The sequence below is a fragment of the Phocoena phocoena genome, chromosome 8 (assembly GCF_963924675.1).
Source record: "Phocoena phocoena chromosome 8, mPhoPho1.1, whole genome shotgun sequence".
NCBI lineage: Eukaryota > Metazoa > Chordata > Mammalia > Artiodactyla > Phocoenidae > Phocoena > Phocoena phocoena.
This window is the reverse complement of record NC_089226.1, coordinates 82,837,924-82,853,806: the sequence shown is the minus strand read 5'-3', so window position 1 is coordinate 82,853,806 and position 15,883 is coordinate 82,837,924. Positions and strand designations below refer to the sequence as shown.

Sequence of the window (15,883 nt, the reverse complement as noted above, 5' to 3'; positions counted from 1 at the left end):
CTCCTTTGTCTGTGATCTCATACCTGTTAGACAGTATGCTGCCAAAGACTGCTGAAGTCATCTTAAAAAGAATCGAGTCAACTTGAAAAGGCTCCAAAGATGAGACAATTTAAGCATCAATATGACTATTGAATGCAGTGGATTGACATACATTAGATATGTTTAAATCCATATGTTCATAGAGATATTAAACGACAGCAACAACAACAACAACTCAATTTGTCACAATTAGATGATGCTAAGGAACAAATTTGTTACTTTGAAAACCAGTAAATAAAGAATCAAGCATTTATTTTTCCCTTCCTTTATGAACCGTACCTCAAGATAACAAGACAGTTCACAAGGAGAAACTTCACTTCATAGAAATACCCCAGCTAATACATGAGTAAAGTATGAGGAAATCAGAATATCATTATACTGTGAACTTTCATAAATTAATGGATCTAGGCAATGATCATCAGTAGCTACTAACATAACAAAAAGAGACAAAAGAGTTGCTCCTTGATAGAAATACACTGTACAATTTATGATGGGGTCTTGCCCCCCCCAAATCTAACTGGAGAAAATGTACAATGAATAATTACAACAAAAGAAAAAAGAAATAAGGAATGTGAAGATTCAGAGAGACTTAGAGGTATTTAAACTAATTATAAGGTATTGGCCTTATTGTGATTCTCTTTCAAATAAATTGTAAGGGAGTGAGAGAATTGTAGAAATTTGAATACTGACTGAATATTTGATTATATTAGGGTTTTATTAATTTTAGGTATGATGTTATAGTTATGATAAAAGAGTTCTTATTTGAAATTTGGGAAGGATAAAACTTCCCAATTTTCAACAATATTTCTTCTAAAAGATTATAACTTTCCTTTCCTACTAGTTAAATGATAACCTATCTGATAGAAATTAATATGGTTAATCTGAAGAGTACAATAATATATCAATTCTAGGATTCACAAATTTAAAAAAATGCTTATCTCTCTTGGACCTGGGAAAAACAACTCTCTACACAAAGGCTCTAAATCAGTAATTAATTCTTAACCTTTTCAGAGATGCAGACCTCGTTGAGAGTCTCGTGAAAATTATGGATATTCTTCCCCCCAAAATGCACATGTGTACACAGCACTTTTTGTATAAAATTTTAGGGAGTTTGTAGACTCCCCTTGAAATCCAATTTGGACATAGGGTAAGAACTTCTCCTCTAGGCCACATTTGCTTGGCAAGCTTAGAAAAGAAAACTAATACGAAGTAACCATTATATGCTGGAAAGCTACTGTATGTTAGATACTGATGCAGTATTAATTATTTTTACATAGATTATCTTATAATAAATAATATAACATAAATATAAACAATATCAATAATTCAGTAAATTAAGATTGATGAAGAAACCGAATAATTTATTCACAGTCACACAAGCTATTATATATACAGTAAGTGTCATTGTTGATCAAACAAACTCCAAGTTATAGACCATATTTCTATAAGGTCAAATGAACAGAGCAAGTTAGTCATTTCAATAAATCAAGGAAATTTTATAGAGGAAAATAATCAGTCAAACCAATTGCTTGGTATTCTGTGTATAGAGCCAGCAGCTGACTTGCTGAACTTTTAAACTCAGTTTGCATTCTGTAGACATAGCCTAACCTAGGGAGCTACCCCAGGGTATTGCATTTTCCTTACCAGCAGCAGTTTAAATGTTGTGTTAAAGGTGAATGAATTAACCAAAAATTCCGTTTGCATTGTATACGTGTACCATTGCCAAAATAAAACAATTTGGGAACCATCAAAATAGTAGCACCACAGTCATAGGGATTGATGTCTTAATGAATGAAAATACATTTTCTAGATACTTTCATAGGCTTCTTTTTTTTTTTTTTTTTTTTGGTGGTATGCAGGCCTCTCACTGCTGTGGCCTCTCGCATTGCGGAGCACAGGCTCCAGACACGCAGGCTCAGTGGCCATGGCGCACAGGCCTAGCCGCTCCGCAGCATGTGGGATCTTCCCAGACCGGGACACGAACCCGTGTCCCCTGCATTGGCAGGCAGACTCTCAACCACTGCGCCACCAGGGAAGCCCTCAATAGGGTTCTTTAGTGTATAATAAGAAATACCATTGGCACACGATTCATCATGAAGTCCGTGTTTTTCTGTACAAATTACTCTGTATGTAGTATTCATTCAATTCCATCTGAGAGGAGATGTTTTAATTTTCTGTCTCCCAGTAATTTTTAGGAAAATGGAAATCAGATATGCATATAGAGAAATCCATAGTGGAACTTAAGAATTACATCTTCAAAAGTATCATCTAAATGTTGGCTTTGAATTGAGGTAGCTTTAAGTATTTAAATGGAATAGTTGAAGAAATATGACAAAGGCAAAAAAAACAAAAACTTGGAATCAGGAGTCACAGCTTTGTATTTCAGCTCTGCCACATACTACTTGGATATCCTTGGATTAAAAACTTCCCTCTCTTAGCTTTTGTTTTCTCATCTGTAAATTGAGAATGATGACATTAACTCTGGCTGTACTTAACTTTTCGCCTTGTGAGGAACAAAGCAAATCAGAGAGTCTATATAAAAGTGCTTTAAAATGTTCATGCATATTCAAGAGTAGAGAGACTAGTTCAGTGAATTCTCATATACCTATCATCCAAATTCAACTATTATCAAGGTTTTGCAATATTTACAAATCCTAGGCATGATACCATTTCACCTCAAATTTAAGTATGCACCTGTAAAAATTTGACCATTTTCTTACATTACCATTATGCCATTATCACCTAATAAAATTAACAGTAATTTTTGGCCATCTACTACCCTGTTCATAATAAAATTTCCCAGGTTTCCTAAAAAATTCTTATGTTTGGTTGGTTTGAGTCAGGATTCAAACAAGGTCCCTATGTGACACTGGTCGCAGAATCCATCCTATAGAATGCCTCTTGTTTGGATTTTTCTGTTTGCTTCCTATGGCATCCTTTAACCTGTTTCTCTGGCTCCCATAATGCCTATAAAAGAAATTTAGCACTGGAGTTTAATTATATTTATGTTCAGCATTTTTTGGACAAGAATCTTCATAGGTTTTACTGTGTATTTCATATTTATCACTTGTGCAGGGTTACAGTGTGGATTTTCCATGGGCTCAGGTGATTACAACCTAATCTCACATCAAAAAACAATTCCCAATGACTTTTCATTTAGTGTTCCCTTTTTTGTGATCTTTGCCTAAATCAATAATTTCATTAGAAGTTTCAAAAGTGTCAATTTTTAAAAGTTCTATTACGTTCCCTGACATATATTAGCTGAACTTTTTTTTTTATTATTATTATTTTTTTTATAGTGTTTATTTATTTTTACTTGTTGACAGTTTGCTTTATTTATGGCTGTGTTGGGTCTTCGTTTCTGTGCGAGGGCTTTCTCTAGTTGTGGCAAGCGGGGGCCACTCTTCATCGCGGTGCGCGGGCCTCTCACTATCGCGGCCTCTCTTGTTGTGGAGCGCAGGCTCCAGACGCGCAGGCTCAGTAATTGTGGCTCACGGGCCCAGTTGCTCCGCGGCATGTGGGATCTTCCCAGACCAGGGCTCGAACCCGTGTCCCCTGCATTGGCAGGCAGATTCTCAACCACTGCGCCACCAGGGAAGCCCCCTAGCTGAACTTTTAGTGTAAGGAAGAACTTTACCTCTTCAACTAGGTATTTGACTGCCCAGAAATATGGTTTGTAAAGGATGGTAGGATAAATGCTTAAATTGTTCTATCTAAATTATCTATTGTAGTATAGCAAATCACCTGAAAATTTAGTGGCTTAAGCCAACAACCATTTTTATGCTCTGAGTCAACAATTTGGGCTAGGCTGAACTGGGCAGTTCTGCTGGTCTTGCCCAGGGTCACTAATGTGGCTGTAGTTATCTGGTGGCACACCAGTAGTTTGGTGGTGCCATGGTGTCTGAATGGTCAAATCACATGTCTGGTGGGGGCCTTAGCTCTCCTCAAGGCTTCTTAAGTAGGCTAGCTCAAGTGAGCTCACATTATGGTCTCTGGCTTCCAAATGCAGCCAAAAAAGAACAAGCTGAAATGTGCAAGCACTTCTTATGCATCTGCTTGCATCACATTTGCTAATGCTACATTGGCCACAGCAAGTCACATGGCCTTGCCCAGATTCAAGGAAAGGAGGAAAGGAGCAAGAAACTCTTATTTCTTGATTGGAGGAGCAGCAAAATGACATTTCAAAAGGGCATGCAAACAAGAATGGGATAGTTTTACTACGGCCATCTTTGCAAATAATCTGCCACAATTTCTAATGGCCAATTTCAGAGTTGTAAATTGGCGCCAGTTTACTTCTAATGGACTCCAGTAAGTAGTGGTTTTGTTTTTATTTGTTTGTTGGCTTTTTTGTTGCTTTTTTTTTTTTTTTACTTATATTTGTAACATGATTATGAACTCATGGGACTTTACCTATTCAAACATATTTGAAGTGTTTTGGTTATAATTTTATTTTAGTCCCAAATTGTCCCACTTTGGGCCAGTGGAATGTCCTTTGTGTTGGCGCCTATGTCTTTTTTGACAGAATGCCTTTACTTTTGGATGGCTTCTTTTTTTCTGGGCACGCAAGAGATCCTTGCTTCTCTTGTATATTTCTTGCCCCAAATCTGGAATTGGCCATTCCTCCAAGAAACTCTGGTTCTGGATACAAGTTATACTCATTGATGTTGAGTTGTCATTGCCTCTAGGCTTTTTCAGTCAACAACGTTTGGAAATATTTTGCTCTATAATATAATAGTTATAATATAATTATAATATAATATAATTATATTATATAATAATAATTAGAGAGCAAAATAATGCATTCATGTTGAGATTTCAAATTTAGCATTTGGGGATCATAAAAGTGCTTTATTTGTATGGCAAAATATTCTACAAAAGTGCTATCATAATTTAGATGTAACCAAATAAAAGCATCTTTACCTCCATTTTCAGGGATACTATTATCTCTCACCCAGTGGAAAGAAAAAAACAATGCTCTGTTTGGCATGTGGGCGATCCATGAGAGCAGAGAAGAGACTGAAACAGTTGCTTCCAGGGCTGCCATTCCTCTGTGCCTCAGGCTCCGAGACCCAGAAGCCCTTCTCACAAGGACCTTTCAAGGTCATCGATGTGGCCAGAGTATGTAATGATCTGAGCTCTGCTAACACGTGTGTGGCATCAGTTTGGAAACTTTGATACATTCATTACTTGCCTTGCACTCAAGTTCATCTCCACTCATCCAATTCATCTTTCATTGAGGCACCTTTACCATTCCACCTGCATTGATTTCCTTTTCCCCACTGTAACTTAAAATACATTATCTGTTAATAGTTCAATATACTCTTTGAAGTTAATTGGGCTCTTCTGCAGCTTTAATCATCTCCTGACACCTTGCACTACTCCCTGTGTTGCTTTTAGATGAGGAAGTAACTGCAAATCTTTGCTTAGTGGAGTAGCTTTTTGCCTATATCCACAGGGTAAACTCCTTTTTTCCTAGTATTTTCAGGGCTAATTTGATCTGTTGTTGTTAATGACTCTTCATGTTGGGTGCCTGAATTCATGCATTCATGTCTAATACTATTTTTTTTAATAGCTCATGGAGAAAATAATCTCTGCTGCTTTCCTGTGATCTTAATTTAAAATGGCACCATTTAAAAAATCCTTTCCTTCAAGTTTAGAAGTGAGAAGAGCTAAGAGGAACTTACACAACTGTATAAAAAGGAGCAATTCCTTAGGGGTGGGAACCTTCCACCTGGTGTGCTCTTCAGGGCTTGCCGGTCTTATTCCCAGGTCACTGTCCTCTCTCCCCTAAACCTGATACACATTGCAGAAGAGCAGGGTGTAACAGTTGCAATAAACATCAACTGAAACAATCACTGAAGGAAAAGGGGAGTCAGTCCTCTGGGAAAGCCTGCAGGCATTTGGCTTTGCTTTGGTGACAGTAGGGTTGTGTTAAGGAGGTGGGGGTGAGCTGATCGGAAAGCATCCCCAGTGTTACAGCATCTTGGACACAACTTCTCCCTCAGGGCAGCTTCCTGAGTAGCCATGAAAAGGAAAAGGTGAAGTGTGGCGTTCACCACCCTCATTATCACATGGTTAAGGCTTCACTCATTCCCCTCCTCATTCATCAATATCCGCCACCATAGGATGGCATCATCCTACAGTTAAAGAATAAGAGAATATCTTTACTACTAGCGTGCGTTACTTCAACCCCAGGCTCTCTCTGGCCCTGGCATCCTTCTTCCCCATCTCCTGTCCAGGGCAAGGCAAAGTAGAAAGCAGGAGGAGGCCAGAAACACAAGCCAGAGGCCCAGAGTCACCTAGAGACTCAGTGACAGGGCTGGGAAGAGAACTGAGGAGTTCAGACCCAATGTCCTTCCCACTACAGCACCTAATACTTTTAGCATATGAAGTGAACATTTCAAAATTTAGATGCCACACCCATGTACACGCACAAATCAAGAGGCTGAAGTATAACAAAATAATAAAACTAAAAGAAAAAAAGTTTGAGTTGATCTATGTTGTTCTTTTAAAAAAAAAATCAGGCTGATTTATCTTCTTATGAGGCTGAAAACACTTTAAGTTATTATGAAGAACGTCTGTTATCTTTACGGATGAAGACCTGCACGCAAGTTGTATCTCATAGTGGCATGGCAGTTACTCACCAGAAGGCAGTGAAAATAATTGCATACAAAAATGGAGATGGATATCGAAATGGGAAGTTAATTGTGGCTGGAACATTCCCCATGGTGAGTGGCTATCACTTAAATGCTTCTCGAATCATCAGAGGTAATGATAATGGTGATTTCTCTGACAAGAAAAAAAGCAGTGAGTTTGAGTGACAAATATCCCTGGCCAGTTTTACCAATTTAAGCTGCTGAGATCAAGATCTCTGTTTTCTTAAAGATGTTATTTTTGATGGTATTTCTTCAGATATAGACTTAGAAAAATGAGAAACAGAAAGCCTTTTTTGCCTTCCTTCCCCTTCCAGCTTCAAGTTGTATGTCAGCTCAGTATCCTAAGAGATGCCACCTCCTTTATCATCTGGAGAATCGGAGCACTAATTTGTTGATAGGGGGTTTCATTTCATTTTCAAATTGGAGAGGCAGGAGTTGTGCTAGGAGGGAACATGGGATTTCTGTCTTAGAGGCTGCTCCCCACAGCCATGGGAAGGGAGGAGAGTCCCCAGGACCCAAACCCAGCCTTGTCCTTCCATTGCATGATGGTTGTCTTGTGTCTGTACATTCTGGCCCATACCTTTAATAACGTATTTTACAAGCAATGTTAAATATGATATGGAGTTACCCTGGAGACTTCCTTGCAAATACACACACACATAATCATTCACTCACCCCTCTGAGTATGAACAGATTTTTTATGAAGATATTGTTGTTCAATGGACTAAGCAAAGGACAAAAGTTAGCAACTCCAGAATTCACCCTGGGACCCTGGCTTTTGTGGTCTTGGACAAAAATATTAACCTTTCAGCCTGATTTCCCATCTGCCAAATGGAAGTAATAATGTGTCAGTTCTTGGTTTGAAAGTCAAGTACTCATTTATTTTAAAGCAGTTCATCTGAAGTGTTAGAACAATTTTCTTCATTCTTAAATACACAATTGAAAATGGATTTCTAGGTTTACACTTCTTAGGAAATAAATACTCTGATGATAAAATGTATTAACATACAATAGCTGCTGTGTTAAATTTTTGGAGCTAAGAATTTTCACAGATGGATTGGACTAATTTGTGAGATTATGTAGGACAATCCAATATCAAAAATCATCTCTAATCAAAGATCAAGTTGGTAGCTATTGCTTTCTATTTTCTCAAATTAAAGGATTTTCTCAGAGTTCTAAATTAACACGCTCGTCATGATTATTCTCAGTTCTACCACTATTTCTTCTCAGTTCCTTATAGTCTGTGTTTTTTAGCTGCTTGCAGAATGCACGGAACAACTTGGTCTTGCCAGAGCAGCCTCCAAAGTATATACCAAAGATGGAACCACAATCCTTTCCTTGTGGGATTTGGTTTTATGGGCTCTTGATAAATCTTTTATCCAGAGAGACTCTGAGGGACAAAAGGAAGAGGCAGCTCCTGTTGGAACAAAAGAGACACCTGTTAAAAGTATGGAAGGTTGGTTACATTCTACAGGATTTAGCTGATTCTACTTACGTTTGATCATATGAAAGTTAAATGTAATTCTTTCATTCAGTCACCCCTTCGAGAGTTAAAAAAATCACAGGAAGCTACTCATATGAAATTCTCATAATGTTTTTACATTGCAGAATAATAAGAAAAAAATTTTTTAATGTAAATTTGATTTCAGCCCCAAAACAATAAATAAATTGCCTAGAATTTATAAAACATGTTTGACAGTTTAGCTACTTTATGCAACATGAGCAGGTTCTGTTCTTAAATTCAGAACCAAAACCAACTGGAGACCGCTTAAGAAAGTGGGACTAGATCAATGCAAATCTCTTCCTACTATTAGAAGAGAAGGTGTCCTCTCTACACCTCCTGTCCTCCAACTCCCCTCCCCCATCTCCACTGCTCCTATGAACTCCCAGAAGCTACAGCAAATGCACCCCTATCACAGCTCCTAGCACATTGTGTTATAATTATCTGTCTACATCTTTGTGCGTTTCATTAGACTAGGTACAACTTGAGGGCAGGGCCTGTGCCCCCAACAACAATTTGGTAAATGAAAAAGAGTCTTGCTAGCAGTGATTCGGCGGTTGTCTCAGGTTTCCATTGTTGTGTTGAGAGGCATGGTTTAGAGGTTAAGAATGTGGATTTTGGAGCTGAAAATACCAGCTCCTACCTGTCACTTGTTAGATGAATGATCGTGGGTACTCTCTGTACCTCAGTTCCCTCATTTGTAAAATGAGGACACTAACAGTCACATGAATATATACTAGTTCAGTCTTCATAAATATGAATGTGTATTCATAAGAATATATATGCATATGAATACATATCACTTAGATTAATGCCTGGTTGATACTTAGCAATTTAATAATATTAGTTATCATTATTGTGTGTAGGATTAAAGAGGAAAAACCCACTCCTTCCTGTGTGTCTCTCCTTCATTCTCATACTAGTATCCCATTCACAATGCTTCTGACACCAGAACTGTGGGGTTTTTTCCCACACCAACTGCCACACCATCTAGCTGGATGTCCTACAATTTAACTCAATTCTGACACTACCTACCTGGAGATAAGGTCAGATCCCACAGGTTGAGGGCCCAGTCTCACAACACTGCTTCCCACTCACCCCATTTCAGAGGTCCAGACCTGTGCTTCTGACTGAGTGGCTATAAATTGGCTCCCTCCTCAGGTTCAATTAATTTGCTAGAGCAGCTCACAGAACTCAAGAAAACTGTTTACTTACTGTTTACCCATTTATTATAAAAGGATATGGTAAAGGATACAGATGAAAATCCAGATGAAAGAGAAGCATAGGGTAAGATACGTGGGAAAGGGCATGAAGATTCCATGTTTTCTCTGACACTCCACTCTCCCAGCATCTCCATGTGTTCACCAAACCAGCTTTCTGAACCGTGTACTTTTGGGATTTTTATGGAGACTTCATCATGTAGGCATGATTGATCATCAACTCCATTTCTATTCCCTCTCTGGAGAATGGGTAGTAGGGTTGAAAATTCCAAGTTTCTAATCATGGTTTGGACTTTCTGGTGACCAGCCCCCATCCAGGAGCCCACCAAGATTCATCTCATTAGAGCAAAAGGCACTGCTAGCACCCAGGAAATTCCAAAGAATTTAGGAGCTCTGTGTCAGGAACTGGGGGCAGAGACCAATATTTTTTTCTATTATTTTATAATGATATTATTTTTTGGTTTTCTAATGAGTTTTAAAAAATAATTATGTGAATATTTAATGCCTAGCTGATCACTAAAGCATATAGTTCTGCCTTTATTTGGCATGTGGAATATCTGATCTCCAGGTTCTGGAAGATTTAAAATTTCAAACATTCTTCTTTCAAATTCTTATTTAAAACCTGCTTGCAGGTAATGTTATTCATGCAGGTCTACCAAGAGGGTATGGCCATCCCTTCCCCTCATATTCTAAAGGTTATCCTTGAATTAGGCAGGGGCATTAGCTGGCTGTCCCCTTTACTGAATCATGACTTGGAGTTATGACATCGGTTTGCATTGAGGAAATTAAAAGAAACAGGCATCAATCTAAAACTCAGTGTCATGCTTACTATAAAGGCGGTGGTTAAAGGCACTGGCTCTAGAAGCAGATGGCCTTGATTCTAATTCTGGCTCTGCCCCCGCCTGGCTATGTGACTAAATCTCAGTTACTGTGCAAAAGAGGAGTGGACCTACCTCAGAGTACCATTTTGAGAATTATATGCGATAATGTTTATAGAGGTCTTAGTAAAATGCCCAGCACATAGTAAGTTCTCAATATGTATTAATTATATATTAGGATACTGTTTGCTGTATCACAAATAACCCCTTTATGAAGACCCTGAAATAAATTTCTCAGGACCAGGAAAGTTGTATCTTGAGGAATTTATCTCTCTCTGTCAGCCATGTGTATCTTGAAATGGTGTTTTCCTCTTTGCTTTAGCCACAAGGATTCTCAGCACCCAAATAGTGCTTTATCTCCAGCAAATAAAAACAATGTGGTATTCATGTCTAGTATCATAATGATGATAAATATATTATCTAGCATTTTTTGGATGCTTGCACAATTAACTAGACCAAATATTATTCTAAACACTTTCCTTTTTATAATCATCCCAACAGCAGAATGAGATAGATACTATTAATCATTTAATTGATGAGTTCTCTGAAGCACCTTATCTCTGGCTTTGGTCTATTCCTATACTCCTTTCTCCCCTTCCTTGCTTTTTTTTCTCTTTATTTTATCCCTTTTCAGTGTAGATATTTTGGTAAGCTACCTCATATTTTTTTCATGACTAGATAAAGTGTAAGAAAGGAATTAAAATATGTATTTACAATAAGATTTGTTTAAATTATTTAGTTGCATATGAAGTTTCTGATCAAATTTATGTATTTGCATCTGGTTTGGGCATTAACCTGCTTAAATCAAGTCATTAATGAAGAATAAAATATTTTGAATAAACAAGTGAATTCAGCAAATGTATTCATTATTCATTGAACAATAGTATATGTGTCATTTGTTTCCCAGGAACAACAAGAATGACAGTGAAAACAAAATTATTTCCAAAGTCTGTGACATCTGATAGTTTGGATGATATAGATAAGTCTTTGCTCACCCTCATCCTCAGAAATCCTATTGCCATCTGGGTATCTTGCAGTGAACCATTTCTAAGTCCGAATGGTAAGTGTTTTGTTTTTGCTTTCTTTCAAGCAAGTGCATAAAGAGAGAGAGAAATAAATTTTTGGTCACCATAAGAAAATCAGTTAAATGTGTATAATGTCAACATAATAACATCACATTTATGCAAAGAACGGGAGGTTCATCAATTAACATGTGCACAAGGATAGCTATACTCCTATATTTGCACAATTGCCTGTTTTTTTCTTACTGGAATGGAGTATTCTGCATGGAAAGTGTCTAATTTCATTGATAAAGAGATCCTTGGTCTATAAGACTGAGAATAATGATATACATTAGAAAATAACAAATGAGTTTAATTCACACTGAAGACGACCTGTCTGCACATTTTCATTTTTAAGAATTGCACCCTTTAGGCAGTAGGTGGATGTTTAAAAAAATGAATGGTTCCAAGGAAGACTTTCATCACCTCCAAATAGTTTGTGGAAATAAAAAATGAAATATGGCTATTACATATGGTAAATCTATATAATAAAACAGCACTGTTCTTCTTTTTTCCCCCTCCATTCCATAAAGAAATGCCTTAAGCCCTGTCATCTTTCAAATGAAGTTTCTTTTAATGACCCTTACCTTTTAATTACTTGTTTCTAATTGAATTTGTTTCTTGGAGCAGAAAGTTCTTTATAAATTATTGGCTTGCATGATAAATTACTGTTGATAATAAGAATGCAAGATAAAATATCATGTAGTTTTTTAATTCTAGCTTTGAAGAAAGCAGAAAAAATAAAAAAACAGAACTGGCTAAAAAAGGACAAAATTTTGGCTGATCTAGACACTATGAAACACAAACTGAGACAGTTAAAAGGTCAGTATGAACTAAATCAAGTATCACCATGTTTAATTCTAAACCTTTAATTCTTAACCTTAATTTGCTGGTAGTTTTTTTTTTAACCTTTAGATACCAGATGTTTAACTGAATATCATATATTGTGTTACAAAAGTCACTTGAGCAAGTCTAAAACCTATTAATATGTCTTTTCAGTACTGATTTTGTATTTGTAAATTTTATATTAAAATGAATATCACATGATTTATATATACATTTTTAAAATTTGGAGGATGTGTGGATCATATAACCACCCTATTGGTTTTGAAACAATTCCTGAACTGACATTTTATGGACTTTGGAATTAGTCATTAAACAAAACTTTCTGTTATTTCTTAGGTATTGCTTGGGAAGAAGTTTTGTTAAATAATCTGAGTGAGGAAGTACTAAATTCTTCAAAGATTAGTGTCTTTATCACGGAAGGGAGGTTATCTTGTTATGCGGCATAAGATATGTTATTCATAGACAAAGTGATTGATTGACAATATTTGTCCTCTTCTTCCATTCTGTTTGTCACAGAATCTTAAGTTCCTGATCTTGTATTATTCCCAGCACTTCAGACACCAAATGATTCTTTGGGGAATAAATATGTTATGGACTTTAGTCTGGGAAGGAATACATTTCAGGCTCTGTAACTGCCATAGCAGGATTTCAGCTCCTGAGTATCTGTACCGTCTGGTGTCAGAAACATGTGAATCTTACTTCAATAAATAAGACAATTAGTCCTAAGTGCACTAGACAGCACTCTGGGTTGAAATGGCTATTTTTCAGTTTTTACCAAAAGAATTACTGGGTCTAACTGAAAAGCATCTATTACTATTGCTAACCTCTACTACTCCAACTACTTGACACTTGCACTTGAATGTCCCATAGGCATGTCCAAAACTGAAGTTAACACGTCACCATATAGTGACCATACCACCATTTCATTTCATATGTTACCACACCAATGCCTCCTTCATTTCTTCTGTGGGCATTACCACAACCAGGTGTTCCATCTCAAGGAGCTGGCAGTCATCCTTGGCATCTCCCACTCTCGCTATCTCTAAGCAAATATCAGTAAGTCTTGTTGCTTTGAATCTGTTTTTTCAAATTAATTCTAAGGATCTTGATTCGTACTGTCATTATCCAAGTTCAAGCTATCGTCATCTATTCTTTGGGTTACTGGGTCAGCTTTCTGTTCAGTTCCCTCTGCCTCAAACTTTTCTCTCTCCTGTTCTCTTGGATTGCTTCTCATTATTTACTTTTCAGCTTACTCATTATTTCTCCTAAAAGTCTTCCCTAACATTCTAAGTCAGGAATAGTGTGGTTTGTCATACCCTTAACTTCCCCCGATAGCCCTTATCACTTTATTATACATACCTGATCATATGACTGTCTCTCCTATGCTACATTATAAATTCTATACCCTTCTAATTTGTTCTCTGAATAGTTGTAGAATTATTTAATTAAAGAATAAATGGAATTTCAGCCATCCACTCCAATGAGCTTTCTAAGCTCTATTTCTTTATCAAATTAAATCAATAGAAAGTAACATATTAAAAATAGCACCCGGCAGAGCTGCTTTTACTGAATTCTGATTTTATATCATGTCTTTAGCTTTTATTATAATTAAGTATTAAAAAGGTATTTAAAGTTCAGTTGGCATCATCCACAATATCACTGTGGAAAACAGTCTTTTTAGTCAGATGGTGTCCATTATGGGGAAATCCATTAATGTAGTTTCTCTTAAAATTTAGTACTAAGATAAATCTTGTCTCTACTGCTAAACTGTTATGTTTTCTGCTATTAAATGTACATTCATTGCTAACTTATAAAATACCTACTGTGAGAATGGTCTTTTCTAGTTGCTGGGATTAGGAGGAGAAATAATAGCAAGTTTAAATTCAGTAAACTGCAATCCCTGTTGGATTGTGAGCTTCTGTTTTTTTTCCTTTTCTTAAAATTCAATCATTTTATCATTTTTTTAACATCTTTATTGGAGTATAATTGCTTTACAATGGTGTGTTAGTTTCTGCTTTATAACAAAGTGAATCAGCTACACGTATATATGTATCCCCATATCCCCTCCCTTTTGTGTCTCCCTCCCACCCTCCCTATCCCACCCCTCTAGGTGGTCACAAAGCACCGAGCTGATCTCCCTATGCTATGCAGGTGCTTCCCACTAGATATCTATTTCACGTTTGATAATGTGTATATGTCCATGCCACTCTCTCACTTCGTCCCAGCTTACCCTTCCCCCTCCCCGTGTCCTCAAGTCCATTCTCTACGTCTGTGTCTTTATTCCTGTCCTGCCCCTAAGTTCTTCAGAACCTTTTTTTTTTAGATTCCATATATATGTGTTAGCATACGGTATTTGTTTTTCTCTTTCTGACTTACTTCACTCTGTATGACAGACTCTAGGTCTATCCACCTCACCAGAAATAACTCATTTTCATTTCTTTTTATGGCTGTGTAATATTCCATTGTATATATGTGCCACATCTTCTTTATCCATTCATCTGTCCATGGACACTTAGGTTGCTTCCATGTCCTGGCTATTGTAAATAGTGCTGCAATGAACATTGTAGTACATGACTCTTTTTGAATTATGGTTTTCTCAGGGTATATGCCCAGTAGTGGGATTGCTGGGTCATATGGTAATTCTATTTTTAGTTTTTTAAGGAACCTCCATCCTGTTCTCCATAGTGGCTGTATCAATTTACATTCCCACCAACAGTGCAAGAGGGTTCCCTTTTCTCCACACCCTCTCCAACATTTATTATTTGTAGATTTCTGATGATGGCCATTCTGACCGGTGTTAGGTGATACCTCATGGTAGCTTTGATTTGCATTTCTCTAATGATTAGTGATGTTGAGCATCCTTTCATGTGTTTGTTGGCAATCTGTGTATCTTCTTTGGAGAAATGTCTATTTAGGTCTTCTGCACATTTTTGGATTGGGTTGTTTGTTTTTTTGATATTGAGCTGCATCAGCTGCTTGTAAACTTTGCAGATTAATCCTTTGTCAGTTGCTTCATTTGAAAATATTTTCTCCCATTCTGAGGGTGGTCTTTTCATCTTTTTTATAGTTTCCTTTGCTGTGCAAAAGCTTTTAAGTTTCATTAGGTCCCATTTGTTTATTTTTGTTTTTATTTCCATTTCTTTAGGACGTGGGTCAAAAAGGATCTTGCTGTGATTTATGTCATAGAGTGATCTTCCTATGTTTTCCTCTAAGAGACCTATAGTGTCTGGTCTTACATTTAGGTATCTAATCCATTTTGAGTTTATTTTTGTGTTTGGTGTTAGGGAGTGTTCTAATTTCATTCTTTTACATTTAGCTGTCCGGTTTTCCCAGCACCACTTATTGAAGAGGCTGTCTTTTCTCCATTTTATATTCTTGCCTCCTTTATCAAAGATAAGGTGATCATATGTGTGTGGGTTTATCTCTGGGCTTTCTATCCTGTTCCATTGATATATATATTTCTGGTTTTGTGCCAGTACCATACTGTCTTGATTACTGTAGCTTTGTAGTATAGTCTGAACTCAGGGAGCCTGATTCCTCCAGCTCCATTTTTCTTCCTCAAGATTGCTTTGGCTATTCAGGGTCTTTTGTGTCTCCCAACAAATTTTAAGATTTTTTGTTCTAGTTTGTGAAAAATGCCATTGGTAGTTTGATAAGGATTGTATTGAATCTGTAGACTACT

The 15,883-nt window shown here is 36.9% G+C and overlaps 1 protein-coding gene across 1 annotated transcript in view; it reads left to right on the top strand.

The window, feature by feature from the left end:
* DCDC1 (doublecortin domain containing 1) overlaps positions 1-15,883 on the top strand; it is a 435,371-nt gene that overhangs the window by 380,138 nt on the left and 39,350 nt on the right. Inside the window, exons 28-32 of the mRNA XM_065882422.1 lie at positions 4,972-5,157; positions 6,564-6,767; positions 7,950-8,151; positions 11,202-11,354; positions 12,076-12,177. Coding sequence (XP_065738494.1) covers positions 4,972-5,157; positions 6,564-6,767; positions 7,950-8,151; positions 11,202-11,354; positions 12,076-12,177 — 847 coding nt within the window. The remainder of the gene's footprint in view (positions 1-4,971; positions 5,158-6,563; positions 6,768-7,949; positions 8,152-11,201; positions 11,355-12,075; positions 12,178-15,883) is intronic.